Raw genomic sequence first — 19275 nt, 5'->3', positions numbered from 1 at the left:
ATAGCAGCACTCTTGGTTTGCCATTGGAAGCAGACTTCCTGTGGCTCCCTGTCTCATCAGCTTCTCATTTCAAGTAATTTAAAATGTAATTTAAAATCTCTCTATTTCCTCCAGACTATTAATTTCTCTCTCCTTACTCTTCTATAGATGTCATTCTGTGTTACACTATTCAGAAGATGTGACTGTTGTAAAAATCGGCCACAGTGGTTTTATTCTGTATTCCTGTTTCGTACTATAATTTTTAATGATTCTTTGTAGGAAAGACGAAATCTCAGCACAGCATCTAACCACAGCACAAGCAGTCACACAGGACAGTCTGGCATTTGCATTGCCTTTGTTCCATTCTTCTCCTGTGGCATTTAGAACTCTGGAGGGATTATTGTGAATGGTCTAAGAGTATATATAAGTAGGATAGCAGGAAGAGAATTATTTCTGGAAATTGAGAAGTGTGAAGCAGGAAGCCATGTTTAGTTCTGATCCTGAGATGCGCTGAGCTCTCATAGGTCTGACTGCTCTTAACCAGAGATTATAGAAATTGCTACCCTGCAAATGCGTCCTTCTTACACTGGCAATTTCTTTGGGGAGAACATGCCCTTCTCTTGATGTAATACACTATTTGAGAGTACAGAGTAACTGAGGAGCCAACCTTCCTTGGAAGTATGAGGTCCAAATTTCCAGAGTAGTTTCTTGTCCACACATGAGATGTTTGTGCCTGATGGATTTAAGTGCAAGAATAGCCAAATTAAGTTTTTTCTTCTTCAGAATCTTTCAGACTCCTGGCCCAGGCTTTCTATCTTTCTTTGAAGAATGAGAGGACTTGAATATTGGGGTGGGGTTGGAAAGGAACAACCATTAGCCAAAAACAAAATGCTCAGAGCCCCAAGAATTATTTATTCTTCCTTTATGCCTTCCTCTTCAAGGCCCCTTCCTTCTTTCAGGAGATATATAAGGGGAGGAGAGGTCCTTGGGTGGTCTTCCCTAGCTTTCCAAGCTAAGAGCCTCATGGTGACTCCTGAACACAGGCCATCCCTGTAGAGCCATAATCTCCCACCAGCTTAGGGGTCTTCTCCACATCCCTCTGCCTCTCAAATTCCTTTGCAACAAGGACACCAGAGAGCCTGTCCACAAACTACCACCCAAACTACCATCCTCCACATTTCTGCAGCAGACAAGTGCTAAAAATCCAAACTACAATATGCACCTACCTCCATGTTCATCCCCAGCTGTTCAGCAGCTCCAGGGTACAGAAAGAGCCCCCCCCACCCCAGCTCCAATGGGAGAGGGCAAGGCTAGAATTCCCCCAGATGAACTAGGTACAGTGTTTGTCCACAAAGAATATTTCAGTGATCTCAGCCTGCACTGTCTTCTACAACCTGTCCCTTTTTCTGCCTTCCCTGGGGCCTCTTCTGCCTGTTGGTGGTGATTTACATATGGCTGATGCTGGACACTATGAGTGCTTGCTGACCTCTACCTCAGTCTCAGCTGTGAGGGCCACCTGGATTGTGCCCTCCAAATTGGGGAAATGATCAAGGGTCTGTAGGGCAGCCGGTGGCCCCTGATTGCTTGCTATAGAGCCCTTCATGTCCATGAGTCCTGGGACTGATTGTCCTGGAAGGGCAGTCGCAGTCTGCACCCAGACAGGGAGTAGGGAGAAGAGGTAACTGGAATTATGAAAATGCAGCATGGCTGAAGCTCTCCAACTGGTTCAACTTCCCAGCACCCCCTTCCCCTAGCGCTGCTCCCCCGCATAGAGCAGCAGTGAACCTAAAGCAGATCTTCTAGTCTAATTTTTCACTGAACAATGAATCTGATCAGAGAGAAACAAAATCGGTAGCATCAAGAATTAGATTATTTCTTTTCTTCGTGATTGTTGCATTAATGAGCAGCTACATGTATAGAACCAGGAGGTGACTAATGTAATTAACCTGGTGTAATGATACTGCTGAGGAAGAGAGGATTATGACATACTTAGATGTCAGTATTGCACAATTTTGTATGTGTTCCCTGTACTATAGGGTTGTGTCTGACACAGAAAACTTAAGCAGTGATAGATTTCAGTCTGCATCCATTCAGCTCATGCGTCTTTCTGTGTAAAATGAGGATGTGAAAGGTGGATTGCTTTCCCAGGGTTGAGGGGGTGGAGGTATTCAATTTTGGTGGTGTCTTTCCTTAACAAAATTATACTAATTATCATAAACCGTCCTTTCTCATGAAGAATCTTCCCAAAATGTCTGCTTCTTGGAGCAGGCATTGGGATTTCAGTGAAATCCCCAAAGACAAAGTAAGAACATGGGGATCTACACAACACTGGTCAGGGGGAGGCACAGGGACGGAAAACGAGCAATACCAAGACATACGCAACTTGCAGCAAACCCGAGAAGAGTGAAGAGCAAGCACTTAAAAATCATAACAACAGCAATAAGAGCAGAAATACATGCTTATTTTTAAATTACCCTTCCACGTTACATTTCACCCGCCTCCTGGGGAGACAAGCGGCTGACTGAAGTTTTGTGCGGGTCTAACTGCGGTGTGAGGGTCGCACTCGCAGCTCCGGGTACCTACGGCGGAGATGCGAAGGAAGCTGAGCTGGGGGGCGGCGGTGGAGGGGGAAAGGCGGTAGGCGAGGGAGAGCCCCAGCGCCGTCTTCCCCTGGGCTCCGCGGCGGCCGCGGGGAAGCGACCCTTGCCAGTGCCGGCAGCGGCGGGCGAGGCGCAGGGCGGGGGAAGGCTGCCCCCCGCCCCTCGCTGCCTGCCTGCTGCCTGTGCCTGCCCGCGCAGAGCGGAGCGGGGCGGAGGAGGAGGGAGGCTGCCGCCCGCGGATGCTGGGGCGCGGGCGGCGCGGGCAGGGCGGGCGGCGCGGGCAGGGAGCTGTCCTTCAGCACCGCGGGCCGCGGAGCGCTCCGCCCGCACCGCCGCCCGGGGAGCTGTCCTGCAGCACCGGCGGCCCGGGAGCGCTCCGCCCGCCCCGCCGCCCGGGGAGCTGTCCTGCAGCACCGCCGGCCAGCGCCGACACCAACCCCGCCGCCGCCGCCAACGCCGCCGCCGCCGCCGCCGCGGGGGAGCCGTCCAGCGCCGCGCCGCCAACGCCGCCGCCGCCGCCGGCTTGATGCGGTAGCGGGGCCCGGGAGTCGCCGGGGGCCGCCGCGGAGCAGGGGGTGCCGCAGCCGGGTTCCGCTCCGCGCCCTCCGCCCGAGAGGGGCGCCGCGCCTGTCCCCCTCCTCCCCCTCCCCAACCCCCCCTTCCAGGAGCCCCCCTCTCTCCTCGCCCACCTCCGCCGGGAGCGAGCGCCGCGGCTGTGCGGAAAAGCCATGGGAGGCAAGACCTCGGCACCTGTTCAGCTGAAATCAAGGGCTTACAGTATACTGGGCACTCCGGCTTGGTGATAGGAGCGAGCAAAAGGAAGGAGAAGCAAGCGAGAAAAAGTGAGAGAGGATTGGAGCGACTGCCGCTGCCGGGAAAAAAAAAAAAATAAAAACCCAAGGAAGATAACTGGGAAGGAAAAGGATTTTCATGGCGCAGGCTGCAGAGCTAAGCAAGAAGACTGAAGGTTGCATCTCTGCTCTTACAGTCTCTAACTGTCTAGGTCCAGATAATGAGAGATTGTGTTGAGGATGCTGCTGCTGCTCCCCTGTTCACTGTGGAAGCCATCTCCAAATTAGCCATTACATATGGAAACTGGAGACCAGAATTTTAGAAAAAGGGATTAAGGCGTCTCATTTTGGGGGGGGTTCTCTCTTTATTTGTTTGGTTTTTCTTGGTTCTTTTCTCTCTTCTTTTTTTCTTTTTCCTTTTTCCTTTTTTTATATTTCAACCAGAACGTTTCCGATTTAAAAGGCAAGCCTCTTCCCGTGTGGTCTTTCTAATTTACACTCTTTTCCGTGGGCTTTCTTACCTCCCTTTTTTGATATCTATCTCTCTCTCTATACCCATTATATTATTAGTCGGAATTATTATTCTTTTATTTTATTAAACACACACACCCCAAGAATCAGAAGGCGGTTGGGTATTTGTATAATGAAGAATTATGGGGCTCTTTGACAGAGGTGTTCAGATGCTTTTAACCACCGTTGGTGCTTTCGCTGCCTTCAGCCTGATGACCATAGCTGTGGGGACCGACTACTGGCTTTACTCCAGAGGGGTTTGCAAGACTAAAACTGTCAGTGAGAACGAAACCAGCAAAAAGAACGAAGAAGTCATGACCCATTCTGGATTATGGAGAACCTGCTGCCTAGAAGGTATTTGATTGTGGACCACCACCCCCCCCCTCCCCTTCCTCTCCCACCACCCCACGTTTCTTCCTCCTCCCCCCAATAAATCCCTCCACATTCCACCATTTTCTCACTTCATTCCTTTTGCGGTGGATTGAGACTGGTGGGCTCAGTTACTCAGAGCACAGAAGCCAGAAGACGGGCAAAACATTCACTGTTCTGTTCCCTTCTCCTTCTTCTTTCCCACCCTCCCCGCTCCCACCTTCTCCAAAAATTCACTTCCTTCCTCCAACTCAAATAATGTGTGTGTTACAAAACCACCGAGAGATCCTTTCAAAAAGCAACTGTGCAGCCTGCCTGTCTTCAGCTTGTTTGTATTGCCTGGGTAAGCAATGCCAAAATGCTGTGTTATTGCTGTGCTCCGGCTGCAATCAGAGAGTGAAATAATTGCTCTCTTTGCAAATGGCTTATTTGCAAAGACAAGACATGAGTGAGGGGCAATGTGGGGAGGAGGTGATTGCAAAGCACTTTGGATGCAATTTAGTTCACTTTAGGAAGGAAAAGGAGAGAAAGGGAAGCAACTGTGTTATGTCCAAAATGTCTCATACAGAATGATACCAGTCATCTCAAACAGAGTTGAGAGCATTTTGTAATGTCTGTAGGCAACCACATCTCACTGGGCTGAATGCAAAGGAGTCTAGTTGGCCGCTGACTGGTTTGGTTTGGGGCTGGGATTTTTCCCCAGTTTGTTTGTTGCTGGGAGGTGGGTTTTGTTTGGGGTTAGTTTTGGGGTTTAGGGTTTTTTTTTTAAGGTTTATGATAAAAGCTTAAAATAAACAAGTCTCTGAATGGAGAAATCAGCTGAAGTCTGATGTGGTCAAACTGAACAGCAACTCAGTGACATGTCTGATGACAGAAGAGACACCACTGCAGCCAACTTCTGGAATCAGACGTTCTAAAGGGAGAGGAAAGGAAAAGAGGGGAAGAAGGAAAATATTCAATTTTAAGTATGTGTTGCTGAGTACTGCTATTGCCATATGCGTGGGCTGGGGAGGTGGTCTTCAGCCTGTGCTGGAGGGAGAGGGGCAACTGATGTAAATGCATGGTTTATGTTACACGCGTAGTGAGGAGAGAGTGAGAGAACAGGAGCGCACATTACAGCCCGTTGTGAAAGCCCTGTGTGTGAATCAGCTCCCAGCTGGACGGTGGGCTGCCGGGGCTTCATGACATCCAGGGATAAGATCAGTGCTGCCGGTGTCCACCGGAGCTGGGTGTGCCTGGAGCTCCCTGTCGGGAGAGAACAGCAAGTGGGTACTGCAGAAATGATTTTCTTAACCCGGCACTGGGAGATGGAAGGCAGGGGGAAGGGGGAAATAAACTCTCTATGTTTTGATGTCTTTCACCAAAGAAAGCTAAAGCTGCTGTTTGGAAATGGTTGTGTCCAGGAAGAAGCATGAATTCCCCCCCCACCCCCCCCCACCCCGGTTCTTGGTGCAAATGGTTGAGTGATGGCTGGACATGTTTTGAATAGCTAAGTGACTTCATTGAGCGATGGTCTATTTGACGCATACTGCATTTAGTGCCCTTTGTCAACCCAAACTGCTGCCTTTTAACATATCCTGCAGAGGAGCTCTATGCTGAATACTATATGCTGTATCCACGCCAGAAAATCAATAGCAGTAAATTAATGGGGGATGTTTTAAACACACTTGCTCACACACACGCACAGATTTCCTGCAAATAGATAAATACATAGAGGTATATATTAATAAAAAATGAAAAGCCTTTCACACAGATATTCATTACAACCAGGGAAGGAGACATCTCCTTAATTAAAAATTAATGAGAGAGAAGGGAAAAAAAGAAGCCCAAATGCAAAGCCGTGCAGGGAAGAGAGGCTGCAGGAATGAGCTCCCTTCCTGAGCCATGTCCCCAAGCTGGAGGGCGGAGGGAGGCTGGGGTTGAGATAGAAGATATAAGCACCCCAGCCAGGAGAGGCAGTGAATTCAGATCATGTCTATCTGCCCACAGAGCCATACCCAGAGGGACACGGTCTGAGGGGGAGGAGGAAGGGGCGGGTGAGGTTTGTCAGATTGGAGGAGCTCGGGGCTCCTTCTCCTTTACATCTGACAGGACCCCACAGGCACTGTTGAGAAGTGGCTTGCATGGCAAAAGAATGTGCCAGGATGCTTCCAATTAAAAGCTTTGAAGTGCCCCCAGCCCCCACAATGTTGCGCTGCCAGCCCAGGTCCCCTGCCCTCCCTGCTGATGCTCCCCAGTGGGGCTAAAACCATAGACCTGCATGAACGGCATGAAATTCAGCCTGAGCACAACCTGCATGGCCCTGGCAGGTTGCTCTCACTCGCCCCACACGCGTGAGGGTCGGGCTGGCCCAATCCCCCAGCCCCCGAATGCTGGGCAGCAGCAGGAAATGGGGTAGGAGGGTGCAATGCACCGCAGGGGAGCTGGGCCCAGAGCTGAGTGCCTCGCCTGAGGGCACAGGTTGCACTAAAACTTGGATAAAGACTTGGTTGCAAGAGCATCTCGGCAGAAAGCAAAACCATCCCCATGGGCACATGCTGAGCAGGGCCTGAGCATGGATTTGCCTCGTGAGGTGGCACAGCATAGGTTTGGCACTGCCACTTCTGGGATGCCTCTGCTTGGCTTCCCGCAGCCCCACGGTCTGCATGGGGTGGTGGCTGGTACTCCCTTGGTCCCAGGACAGTGCAGCCAAATATCCCCACCAGGTCTTGGATGGCAGGGCTCTTACTGTCATGTCTGATCAACTTGGTGTTGGGAGGGGTATCTTCTTTCTTGTCAAAAGGAATCAGAACGATGTCCCTGGTTGAGTCCCTCTCCCTGGTGAACAGGAGGGAGAAGGGTGCAGCAAAGGCTCCTCTCCCCCATGATACATAGAGTGGGTAGATTTATGGAGGCAAGAGCTTGGTCTCAGGAGTCTATAAAAAGGGCAAAAACCTTGGGTCTGTGCACAGCCTGCCCACACTGTGGCAGAGGCACCTGATAAAGGATATGGGACAGACGCTTCTCCCTGGGGTAGATGTCAGGGCAAGTCTATAGGGTGAGGGGAGGTAGTGAAGAGGAGGGCAGGAGGCTTTGCAACAAGAAAATAATCAAAGATGGAGTTCAAACTGCCATCTGCTACTGGTTGGAAGCCTCTGATAATGTTGCCTTCATTTCTGGAAATGTGGAGGAGCACTGGCATTAGTCAACACTGTAGGCTGTCAGAAATGGTGGACGCCTCATGTTCAAGTTATCATACCAAATTGTCTTTTCTCTTCTTGGCCAAGAGATCCAGTAGCAAAAATGGATGTCAGTACTTATATTGGGCTGTATGCACAGATACATTGTTGTCAGAATTGCAAGCTCCTCTTGGAGAATTTGGTCCCCAGGCTTTCAATTGTTGTGTTTCCCTCTCTTCAGTCATTCTATTCCCTACAATGGACTTTCAGTCAGCACTTTCAAATCTTTGTATTACTTCAAAGAAGAGTGTAATTTGGGAAGTTCTTCCTCTATTGGGATTTCTTTCCCCCCTTTCTTGTGCCCTACAGTGAGCACCTGCTGCATGGTGGGACTCAAGCAGACAGGTGGTGTCAGTCCACATTACTTCAGATCATGCTTCTGATTTTTTCCCTAATCTTCCTCCAGATGATTCTCTTTCAGACTTAGGGGTCACCCAAATATGTATCTGGGCCATTCAAAAGTCTCTACCCTTCAAGAAAAATGTTTTTTTTTTCTCAGCCCTTTAGCTGTATAGGCACAAAACACCCACGAACAGTGAACAATTGAGATCTGCAAGCTCATGCCCCACATGGATGCTGCATCTCTTACAATTTTGAAATGGCTGCGGATATTCCAGCCTAATTCCTCCTTGGCACTGAATGTTTTAAAACCACTTTTTATTATGAGTGATGCCTTGTCTCTCTAATTCTTTCATTAGCTCCTGTAGATCTCCTACAGGATCTCAAAAAGTGAGGGACGATGCCTTATCAGGGTTTTATGAAGTAAGCAAATGAAATGTATTTCTTATCTGTAGGTTATTGGTTTTGTCATGTTGTCATTATTATTAAGAAACTGATCGGTCTGGGAGGCTTTTGTACTGAGAAGGCGGGAGAGAAGAGTCCAGGGCAGGCAGGCATGAGTGATGCACATGGGGTTAGACATCCCTGTAGATCTGACTGGTGTGAAGGCAAGTAATTGAATGGATGTTGGTGGAGAAAATAATTCCTGCCTAGAGACCCTTCCCAAGGAGAATTAATGAGCTGATCTGTTCCCTTCCCAGCTTGTTATATCTGAACAGTGCATGAGAGCTAAGTGCAGATTCAGTGTTTGCAAAAATGAAGAGCTGACAGCAAAGTGAGGCAGGGCACAGACAGTGGACAAGCTTCTGCCAGACGATTCTGGCGCTGCATTGCTTCCTTTCACTGCCTTCTCCCACTGCTATTTGTTGGTGCACCTCTTTCCTTTCACATCCATTTTATATGGAGGTTTTTTTCTGTTTTCCCTCTTATCTTTCATTATTTTATTTCTTTCAGCTGTTGTTTCCTGTCAGTGTCCCTAGTTTTGCTCACAGAATTGCCTGCCGTTCTACTTCCAAGGATCCACAAATCTACAAAGGGTCTTTTCCTTTCATCCTTGCTGACCTAATCCAGGGCCTGATCTGAAAATGCAGTGGCTGTAGCTGTAGATTAAATCAGGATCTCCATGTCTTCGCTGTTCAGGACCAGGAGCATCATAGCCCAGACGTGAGATGCAGCAGGAGGAAATGACCAGGCACAGAGCTGATTGTTGCTGGCATTGCATCTGCCAGGGAAGAAAAGGATTCCTAGTTGGACAGGCCTTGGGTAAAGAAGAAGACAAAGGATTTTAAAAAGTGGGGTGGCAGATGGTGAGGAAGAATTACTCAGGATTCCAGATTTGGGTGGGTTTGATTCTCCTCTCAGCTTAAATTCACACCTGACTGAAGTCACAGTGAAGGCAGGGATTTGAGGGGTTGAGACATGCAAGCTCAGCTCCTTTGTAAGATTTGAGAAGGAAATGCTATTCCTCACTAGTGAGTTGTTACTAAAGACTTTTAAATTGCTTTTAAATTATGAATCTTCCTGCTGACAGAGAAAGAGGAATGGGTTAATACTGTCCTGAAATGCACCAGAAATTGCCTTGCTGAAAAGAGTGAGAGTGAAATGCAGTGGGAGGGACATGGAGGTTCAGTGTGGCAGCAGTAATGTATAAAGAAATTACACAGAGATAGAACAAATGTCTCTTTGCCAGGGAGAACAGGAGCTATTCCTATCTAATGTTTCCCTTTTAACCCGTCCCTTTCCCCATGCAGCCCTCTGAGCCCCCGTCTCACTTGGTTGCGGTTTGGTACAATCTAAGCAAGAGTTTTGGGGGAGGAGAACCACTGAGGTTTGACAGCAGAATCTCCATATTTATTTAATTTAAAAGCAGTAGCGAGGCGGTTGCCGGGGGGAGCAGGGAACATTTCAGGCTCTCAGATGGCTCTGCCCCCTGCCCCTGTTTTAAGAGCAGATTCCCAATCAAGCATACCCGGTTTATCCCAGGGGGAGCCCTCGCTGCTCCATTCTGCGCTGCTTCTCCCTTCCATATCGCACTCGTCAAGGGACGTGCTGCTGCCTTCCTTTCACGGGCATGAAACCTTCCCCCTTGCAGGGGGTTCTCAAGGAGAGAAGTGGGCTGCTGCCGGAGGAATGGGTTACAGCAGGGTTCTTGCTTCATGTCCTCCCTGCTCAGCCCCCCAATCCACTGCAGCAGCCACCCAGTTAGGCAGCCACTGGTTAGGCATATGCAGAACGTAATGTAAATACGATACACCTAAAAGTTATTTTTCCCCTGCCTATATAAGCCCAGATTTTTCCTTACCCTCCATCTTTGACTCATTCTATCTATCTCCATTTTAATTTGTTCTCGTTTCCCTCCCCTGTTTTTCCTCTTTATTTTTCCCTTTCATCTTTTTGTCTCTTCTGTGCTTTCTCTTAAAAGCATCTTCTCCTTCATTATTTCTCCTTTTTGTCTCCAAGTTCTCTGAGGCCCATCCCCCTTGCTCTTTTCTCTGTTATATTATCTTGTCCTTGCTCCTCTCCGTCCCCTTTGCTCCTGCTGTCTCATTTCTCTATCCTCTCTCCTCTTCTCCCTGCCATCTTTTCCCCCATCTTTACCCCATCTTACATATAGTCATTCCCTCCAGCTAAAGAACCCCATTCTTTTGGAGCTGTGCTGCCTCTGTGCTCTAAATAAACACTTCTCCACCCTCTTTCTGGCTGTCGCCCTCCTTCTTTCTCCAGCCAGTGCCCCCTCCTCAAAGCAGTGTATGACACCAGTTGCTGTTGCTGTCTCCCCTTACTAGCAGCCCAGCTACCTCTGAGGGGGGTGAGACCCGAGCCCCTCCCTCTGCTCCCTTCATTGCTCACTGCCTGTGGTCAAGTCAGCCTCCCTCCACTTTGCTGTCTCCAGCCTCCCATGGCCGGAGGGCTCACTGGCAGCTCAGCTGATGAGCTGGCTCATCTGCGTGCAGCCAGCAACTGGGCTGGAAGGAGCTCATGGCAGCCCTAAATGCCCTCCCTGGCAACCCTCAGACATGGATCAGGCCACGATCCAAATGGAAAATAAGGGTCTCTCAAGCCATAACCCTGGGGCAGTTGTTGTGCACTACAGTGAGGGATGTCTGGTTGTCAGGGAGAAGAGCCTCAGTGAGTGGTCGTCCTTTGTGTACTGTTTTCAGGGGAATGATTTTCTCTAAGATTCTCAGGAATATCTAAGATGGGGAGGTCAATGCGGCTGGGGGCTCCAAGCCCCATGGTTGCCTGAAAGAACCTCAGTGAGGAGGGGCAGAGGGTATCACTGGCTGGTGAAGAAAGGGGGACTGTGTACTGTGCAGGGCTCTACATGAACCGTGGTGATTCACTGGTGCCAGAAATGGGGACACTGCTGTTAATGGTCTATTGCAGCACATGGCTGCAGACAGAAAATCCACCAGCAGCAAGCCCCCAGGCATAAGAAGTAAAGCAAAAGGGACAGCAGAAAGTGCAGAAGAAAGGGTGGTGTTGCAAGGTCAGAATAGGTTTCATAAAAGGGGGACAGGGACAAGGAAGTGTGAGAAAGACTGTATATGAAGTCTATGCATGTTTGCCTGGGAAAGAGGTGAATGATTGGATTGTGTTGAATAATGAATGGGCTAGAGAAGGTGGATCAGTAGCTCTTGATTTCCCCATTTTGTAACACACAGACAAGAGGACCTGACATGAGTCACAGGAGACCCAGTTAAAGCTTTCTCATTTGATGCATATCAGGGCTGTGGAACTCACTGCTACTGGAGCTCTCATGGCCAAGAGTATAACAACATTTAGCAAGCAAGTGGGCATTTACGACAGAGTTCACGAAAATTAAGCATCTTCCTAATGGATGTGAACAGCATTTTGGGTGTTCTGTAATTCAGCAATTAAGTCAGTCGCCATAAAAACTAGGATAACATTTCACTAGGGCAGTCTATCCCCTATCTGACTGCCATGTGGTTCTTGCCTCTTCCCTGAAACATTTGTCAGCGATTAAACAGAGCTCAGATTTACTAGGTCTGGCATTTCTTTTATTTCTAGATGCTATTCTGTGCAGTTGCAATGTAAGATGCAAACTAGGCCTGCATTTCTGCTGGTGTCAATGACTGCCCTAATTTGACAAATTAACAGTAAGTTTAAGTATTTCTATCATATTTTGCTAGGAAGGATCTGGGATAGAGAGCAATTAAAAGCACATGGAATTAAGTGGAGTCCTTCTTCTTCACACCCCAGGGTATAAAGTAAGTAGCTGGCAATGAAGGTGCTATATATGTGCAAAGAATTATTATTGTTGAAGTCCCTGCTTCCCAGAAAGCAATAGGCTTTGGGTCTCTTTGATGCTATCACAACTAAATTAGAAACAGGGTTGTCTCTTTCCTCTTGTATCTGTGGAAATGATTACTGCACTGGCATCTGATGACGTGCAATACTGTAGTGTTTCTATGCACAAGAGATGGAGGCCCAATTCTCCCCTCGTTGCTCTGATGTAACCTCGGTGACTCGGATGGAGCCACGCTGCTTACGCTGCCTGTGCAGGCAAGGGGAGAGCGAGGCTGAGGAAGGGCTGTGCGTGCTCTAAACATCCATGGCCCCAAGGTCACTGCTTGTCCCTGCTCTGACAGTGACGTACCCAACAAACCAGGGGCTAAATTCACTTCTAGTGTGAGTGGGTGTGACAGCCCTAAAGGTAGTGAGATTCTGCATTTATTTATGCCAGCTGTTCACCAAGTCCAGCAGTTCCTTTTTTAACTATTCCCATTTTCATCATCTTTCATGCTCATTAGGAAAATTCAAGTTGGCTGCTCTTCCTGTGGGGCAAAAATTCCGATACAGATTCCTCACCTTGGATGGGTGAGTGTGTAAAATGGCAGAGGTAGCCATGAACTTGCTGGCATTCATGTTTCTCTTCTTTCTGCATTTCTATCTTTATCTGAATCTCTCTAATTGACAGCTTTCTGTCTCCCAGACCCATTTATTGTCCTTGTGTTACAGAAAAGCTCTCCCATAAAATTCCAAACTACTCAATCAGAGTTTTCATACCAAGCCAGGCAGGACAGGTGAAATCCACTTCTGTTTCTGTAGCACAGGTGACTAAAGTATTTATACTAACTTCCTGTCAAATCTATGACTCCCCAGAGAAGCATATGGACTTTATCCTGCACTTCCTATTCCCCCAGAGCATATACTCCTATCTTCTAGCTGTGAAAAACAGAAAATGAGGATGGTATACAAAAACTTGAGAATGCAATGTCATCCTATTCATGGGTAGGGATTTTTCTGATGTGTGTTTTTGCTAGAAGCAAACACCTATAAATTTCTGATTTAGCTTGTTGTATAAAGAATACATTCTGTCAAATAAAGAATAACACTATCCACCTCCGTTCCTTGGATTTTCTATCCCTTTCTGATTTTTCTCTTCTTATTTCTCAGTTTTCATTCTCCTTCTGAACATGATTTTTTTTTTAGTGCTGGTTTTATTTTTCTCCTCCCACTCCTTCATAACAACATTTCATTCTTAAATTTGCTATCACTCGGGGAACTTCTCTCTTTCTTCAGGTCTTGTTTATATCACCAGTATAGCTGCAGTGAGATGGATCACGCTTGAACACTGAATATTTCCCAGGTTTATGGTTGTGTTCATTCAGTATCACAGATCACTGTGAATCAAATGACTTTTCATCCAACCCTACTTCCTGACTTCTGCAACCTTACTGTGACCTGTCCATTGTAAACAATAAATTTCTGAGAACCTGTTCCTGGAGCTTTATCTCCGCCTGAGGATGTTGCATAATATTTTTCTTTCTTAGCTCATTTTTTTTTCACCCTTGGTTTTTATTTTTCTTTATTTTCTTCATCATTCTTCTTCAGAATTCACTGTTTCTTCTTCTCTTCCCTTTTTCTCTACATCATTTCTCGTGTCTACATTTTTCTCCCACAGTCCTAACCCCTGATGACATTTCTGCTATTCCTTTTACATTTCTAGACCAGAGTCCTCCTGGGTAGGAATGAGTCCCTTTGATCCCATCCCATTCAGCCTCTTTGGAGAGGTGGTGGTAAAGGACTCACAACTAAGTCTGTTCAAATGCACATGTGTGCACATATGCACACGTGTATCTCCTTTCAGATATGATTGGTATGAAAGATTGGTGGTTGAGATGAAGTAGTTTGATTTTGACTTTTGCCTTTCAGACAGCCTTGAGGAGCCATTCCCAAATGTAGATGCCCCTCAGAATTGCCTTCAGAGTACAGGGTCTCAAGGGACCAATCATCAAGAATTTCCATTGCTTTGTTTTACATTCAAGCTTTGTCCTTTTCCTTAGGCTGAGGGTCATGGGTTTTTGAAGGGCAGCGGCAGAACTATGAAAGAAAGCATTTTTCTCTTGCTCATTTTTGAGTGAGGAGTGAATGAACTGTGATAAATATTTTTCTGTATATAACTAGAGCTGTCTCAAAGAAGTGGCAGAGGAAACAGATGGCAGAGGCCCTTTATAGGCAGCTGCTGTTGTCTCTTAAGGTGTCACCATTGCAAGAAAAGTGGTTGTAATTGGGGAGCTTCAAGATCAGTACTGCCTGAAAGGACTTGAGCAGAAAAGAATGTCATCCTGCCTGAAGGCAGGGGGGAGGGAGATGGAAATCAAATATTCAGAGACAAAAAGTACAGAGAATAGGTTGGAGCCACTAGAAGTTTTACTGAATTTCACTACTACAGGATGGATGGTTTCCCTGTCTTTGGGAATTCCTACTTGGCCACAGACAGTAGGAACATTGTAAGCAGGGTGAAGAGCTGGTTTAGTGTATTTTGGGGACAGCAAGAGGGGCCAATGTCCAGTGGAAACAATTGAATGAGAGATTAAGATCTCCAATGCACTGTGGAAATGCAGTTGGGCAGGAGTGAGAAAAGGTCCAGGAATAGCTATCTCCACGTCCTTTCTTCTCCAATTGCTTCCGAGCACTACTGCAGTGCATGATTTTGGTATGGGGGGTGCTGCAATTTGGTGTAGAAGCTTCTGTCCCAGATATCCCTCAAAATGCCTGCCTGGAGCCCTATGATCTCAGTGTATGCAGCACAGAGAGAAATTGTAGGCTGACCTGTGAAATAGTGGAAGTGGAGACATGTAGCTGTTCCCTAAAGAAATAACCAGGCTTTGGTTCTTTAATATCTTCCAGGCTTGGGGGGATTGCACAATGGGCTAGACCTCTGAGTCTTCCAGACATGGAGTTGTTTTAATCTCTCTTGCTGCCCATGTGTCTCCAAAAGTAGGAGCCATGTAATTCTTTCAAGGAAGAGAAAATACCCAGAAAAAGTTCAATAGGAGAATTTGGGAGGAGTGCAAGGGTTTGGGGCAACAGAGCAGGTGTGAAAAGGCTTGCTGCTGGAGATAATTGGAGCTCAACATTGCACAGTGTTCTTTAGCTGAGGATTCCATTGGAACTGTACTCAATAGCCTCAAAGGGAACAACTGCCAAGAGTAGAGCAGAGCAGTGCAGCTGCTTTGCTGTTGGGAAAGGGAGCAAAACTGAAAATAATATGTCTACTCTGCTGAGTGAACTGCAATGCAAACAGCAGCACAGCAGAGGAAAATGCATGGGACAGACAATTTTTCTAAATTTTGGGTGAGCACCTAATCATTGCACAACTCTTTCTCAGTCATTGTTCTGTTCTTCCCCTCTTCATCCATCACTTTGTCCATCTGTTCACAGGAAAGCATAACTCAGAAAGGCCAAGAATGACTTTCCAGGAATTAATTCCAGGGGCTGTCTAAGATCACAGAAGAAAGGTGTTTTACCGTGTGCTGCATCATTACAGCTTGGCCCACATTTACAGGAACAGTGAGGGGGAAAGCATTCAGAGCAAAGCAAGACTGTGAGAAAGAGCATTGTGACAATATAAAGACACTAGGACCAGGGAGGACTTTTATTCTTTTATAGGAACTGAAGGGATTGGTTGCTTCTGGGAATAAACTGCACTCAGCTGTGGAGGAAAGCGTCTCTCTGCGTGCTGGAAATGAAGGGACATTTGAGGCTGGAAGGGTCTGTGGCAATAAATATTAGGCAAGAGAGAACCCAGGATTTGGTCACAGCATGACAAGGGAAGGTGGTAATAGGAATGCAGTGTGAATGCTGGAAGGAGATAATTGAGATACATGATCTGAAAGAGGAGAGGAAGATGAGTCAGAAGAAATCTTGGGACTCAGGTAGGAGAGGTTTGAATTGCTGAGAGAAGCAGGAGTATCAGCAGGAGCTGATGGATGGAGAGACAGACCTCCTCATCCATTTTCTCTGAATTGTGCAATGGGATGGATTTTCACCTGCTGATGCCAACATCTACCACCACTAACAGTGCTCCCTCTCACTCCTTCCAGCCCTGGTCCATGGGGGAAAAAGAAGGGCTCAGACATAGAAAAACTGGGCAGGATTAATCACATAGACCAACCAGTCTTGGACCTCCAGCAATTTGGAAAGTGACCAGTGGTTTTGGCTTCATGAAGTAAAGTTTGAAAAAGGAAAGAAGAAGCAAACTAGTTGGAGCATGAAATTTAGACTTGACTTGGTGATGCCAAGAAAGGCGGGCACGGCCACCTCATATATTGAGGCTCTCTGCTGGTCTCATAGCTGGAAGCACATGAATTTGTTCTCCTTCTAGAGTCTTTGGGTACAGTTTTCATGGCAAAGATACTATGGCTTGGCTAGATTATCTTTGGTAAAGCAGAGGAACCAACACTTAGTGCTCCTCTCCTGCTGCTGTTCCTTGGTGGAGATTTTCTGAGAATTTTACATTTTCTTGCTATTGTGCCATTGCAGCTGCACAAAAAATGCTTCACAGAGGGTGGAAACACCTTTATGCTAGACACTGTGCATACACAAAACTGTTGTCCCTACATCAAATAAGTGACACTCTAAGATGACAAATGACATATGAAAGGCAGCAAAGCAGAAGACAGCAAAAGTGTACCACTTGTTTCTGTGTTGTTGCTTTTGACATCACAAAGAGGGTATTATGCCTGGAACTAACTTCATGTCCTTCTCCAGGCAGAGCAGAATGCAGAACAGGCCCCGTCTGTCCAGCACCAAGCACTGCTAGGAGGAGATTCCCAAATAACTCTAAGCAAGCTAGCTTAGCTATTTCAAGTTCTAATGGCTACTCAAGCATGGTGCCCTTCACAGGCAAATTAGCTGTGCATCTGAGAGCCGTCAGGATGCAGTGCTTACTCAGGTGTGCAGATTCCAAAACCCATGCAAGGTCACATTCCACTGTGCCATGGGGACTTGTGGTAAGATCCTCTCTCAGTTCTCAGTCCAAATCTAATTCTGGTATCCCCAAAGAGGCATGCCTAAGTGACTGGAGGGGTTTCCCCCCATGCTTGGTAACTACAGGTGGTCTGAAAGAAATGGATGATCCTATCTCATTCTGTTCCTATGGGAGGTGCATTGTGTTCTGTGTGTTATGTGTTCTGTGCATGTGGAGTTCTGAAATGGAGCTTGGCCCAGATGTGTGTGCAAGTGCTTGAGAAATTATTAACCAGAAGATGCCATCACAGCTGGATTTCTCCTTTGAAGTTTTAGCAGGCAGGGCTGAAGGACACAGAGACTAATATCCATGTGACCTCCAGATCCTGTCCTTTCACATGAGGGCTGAAGCTTGCTGAAGAGGCAATGCTGGAATGCTTTTGCCCATGTGGTATCTGCCCTGGGGATACACGGCCACTTCTGTCTCTAGGGTTGTCACTTACCAGAGAAAAATTCATTGGATTCATGACAAAACTGCAGGTTTTACCACCAAAGAAATAGTTTGTTCTCAAAATAAATAAAATCTGATCTGGAGGTGGTGATTTACTCAGACACCCAAGAGATCACTTATTTTGAGTATCTTGTTTAATTCTCACTGAGACTGCTAGTTTTGTCAATCTACATCTTAGTTTTCCCAGGGAAAAAAAACAAAAGTATAATGTATTACAGAGCTTCTTCCTGTAACAAAAATGAAGGAAAATACTCAAGGAGAGGAAAGCTCCATGCTCATCACTTCACTGAGCTGCACCACATCAGGGACCGTGGTCAAACCTACATTCAAATAAATTCTTAAGACCTATATACAAAGCTCTTCTCTTCCTTGGGATCCACATGAAGAATTAGATCTCTGCAACAGATACACAGTCAGTAGCTTTTCCTAAATAATGAACTAATCAGAAAGACTAAAAATAGGCTGCACTGGAACATCAGTTCAGCCATTTGGAATGTAGAGCAAATGGCACTGAATGTGTTTAATGAAGTGAAAGAGTTTTGGTTTTAATCACTGAGCTATTGATAAATTGTTGATAGGTGATCAAATGTGGACTATGCTTTCAAATGTTGTGACTTTTTGAACCTGCCAAGATGCTCTTGAGCCACTCTTGATCCTTTCACTGCTAATGTAGTAGGACTTCCTGCCCTTTTCAGGACCTAAAATAACTGTAATGTCATCTTTTTTTTTTTTTCCGGGTAACAAACATCTAGCCTCTGGGCCAGTGATCAATTTTCAAGACTAAATGTTCATAGTTGTACAAAATCAGACCCTGGGAACTGGGTCGTATATGTGAGAGAAGATGACAAGATGGGAGGCAGATCAGTTCACATCTCTACATGCTGTTATCAGGATAACACCAGGGCATTAGATTAGGAGGATGGGGAGAGTGAATGAGTCTGGTTTTTAATTGTATAGCAGCAAAAAATGAGTGGGGAATCAGCATAGACCCTACAGCAAGCGAAGATTTCATTTCCACGCAGGGAAGGACGTGAGCTGGATCCTCATGGGTGTTAAACCAAAGGAAGTAAGGGAAACTGGGGCTCTAACAGGAAATTTAGGTCTGTTGTAAGGTTTGAGAGAACACTATTGAACTAGTTTAGTTTATGACAGACCCTACTGGCTGTCCTAGATAGAATAAATCTTCCAGCATGTCTGGGTCTAGAATGACAGAGGAAAGGAAAAGAGTCTTAAGCAGATTCCATATGTCCCTTTATTAATGTCATCAAGGATTTCCCCTATATACAAAATATCTTCAGATGGAATGGACTGACCCCTCTGCACCTTTTCTGGCTGATGTATGCTCATACATCAGTGATCTTACTAGGCAGCTTGCTGTGCACCTTGAAGCAATCTTTACTTTTCCTTCCAGTGGAGAAGAACCACAGTGTCTTTCTCACGGTCTGCAGAAAATCTCAAACCACATTTGAGATATAGTTTATACGCTACAACAATTTTGTAATGCTGGTTTACTTAGAACACACAGTTCTTAGCATTCCTAGATTAATGTTAATATGTCCCCCTCCCAAGGTGGGGGTACCTCATCCAACACGTGCTAAGTCAGTATAGCAATTAATTATCTCTTATAAACTCATGAATTATTCAATTCCATCCTATTTGGAACCAGGTTTTCCTTTTAACCTCAACTGAAAACCAGCTATCCGTCAATTGTGATGTGCTCATACCTTAGGGTGATGAGA

General features: G+C 46.5%; 1 protein-coding gene across 2 annotated transcripts in view; it reads left to right on the top strand.

Moving 5' to 3' along the window:
- The first annotated feature begins 3232 nt into the window (after nt 1-3232).
- Nucleotides 3233-19275, top strand: part of CACNG2 (calcium voltage-gated channel auxiliary subunit gamma 2) — a 52527-nt gene continuing 36484 nt past the window's right edge. Inside the window, exons 1-2 of one of the 2 annotated variants that reach the window (XM_021553985.3) lie at nt 3233-3546; nt 4089-4234. In XM_021553985.3, the coding sequence (XP_021409660.1) occupies nt 4093-4234 (142 nt within the window). In that variant the 5' untranslated portion in view covers nt 3233-3546; nt 4089-4092. Of the gene's footprint in view, nt 4235-19275 lie in introns of both variants that reach the window. The other variant, XM_021553984.3, reaches the window with a different exon arrangement.

Source organism: Lonchura striata, chromosome 5, assembly GCF_046129695.1.
Source record: "Lonchura striata isolate bLonStr1 chromosome 5, bLonStr1.mat, whole genome shotgun sequence".
NCBI lineage: Eukaryota > Metazoa > Chordata > Aves > Passeriformes > Estrildidae > Lonchura > Lonchura striata.
This window is presented reverse-complemented; position numbering and strand designations above follow the sequence as displayed.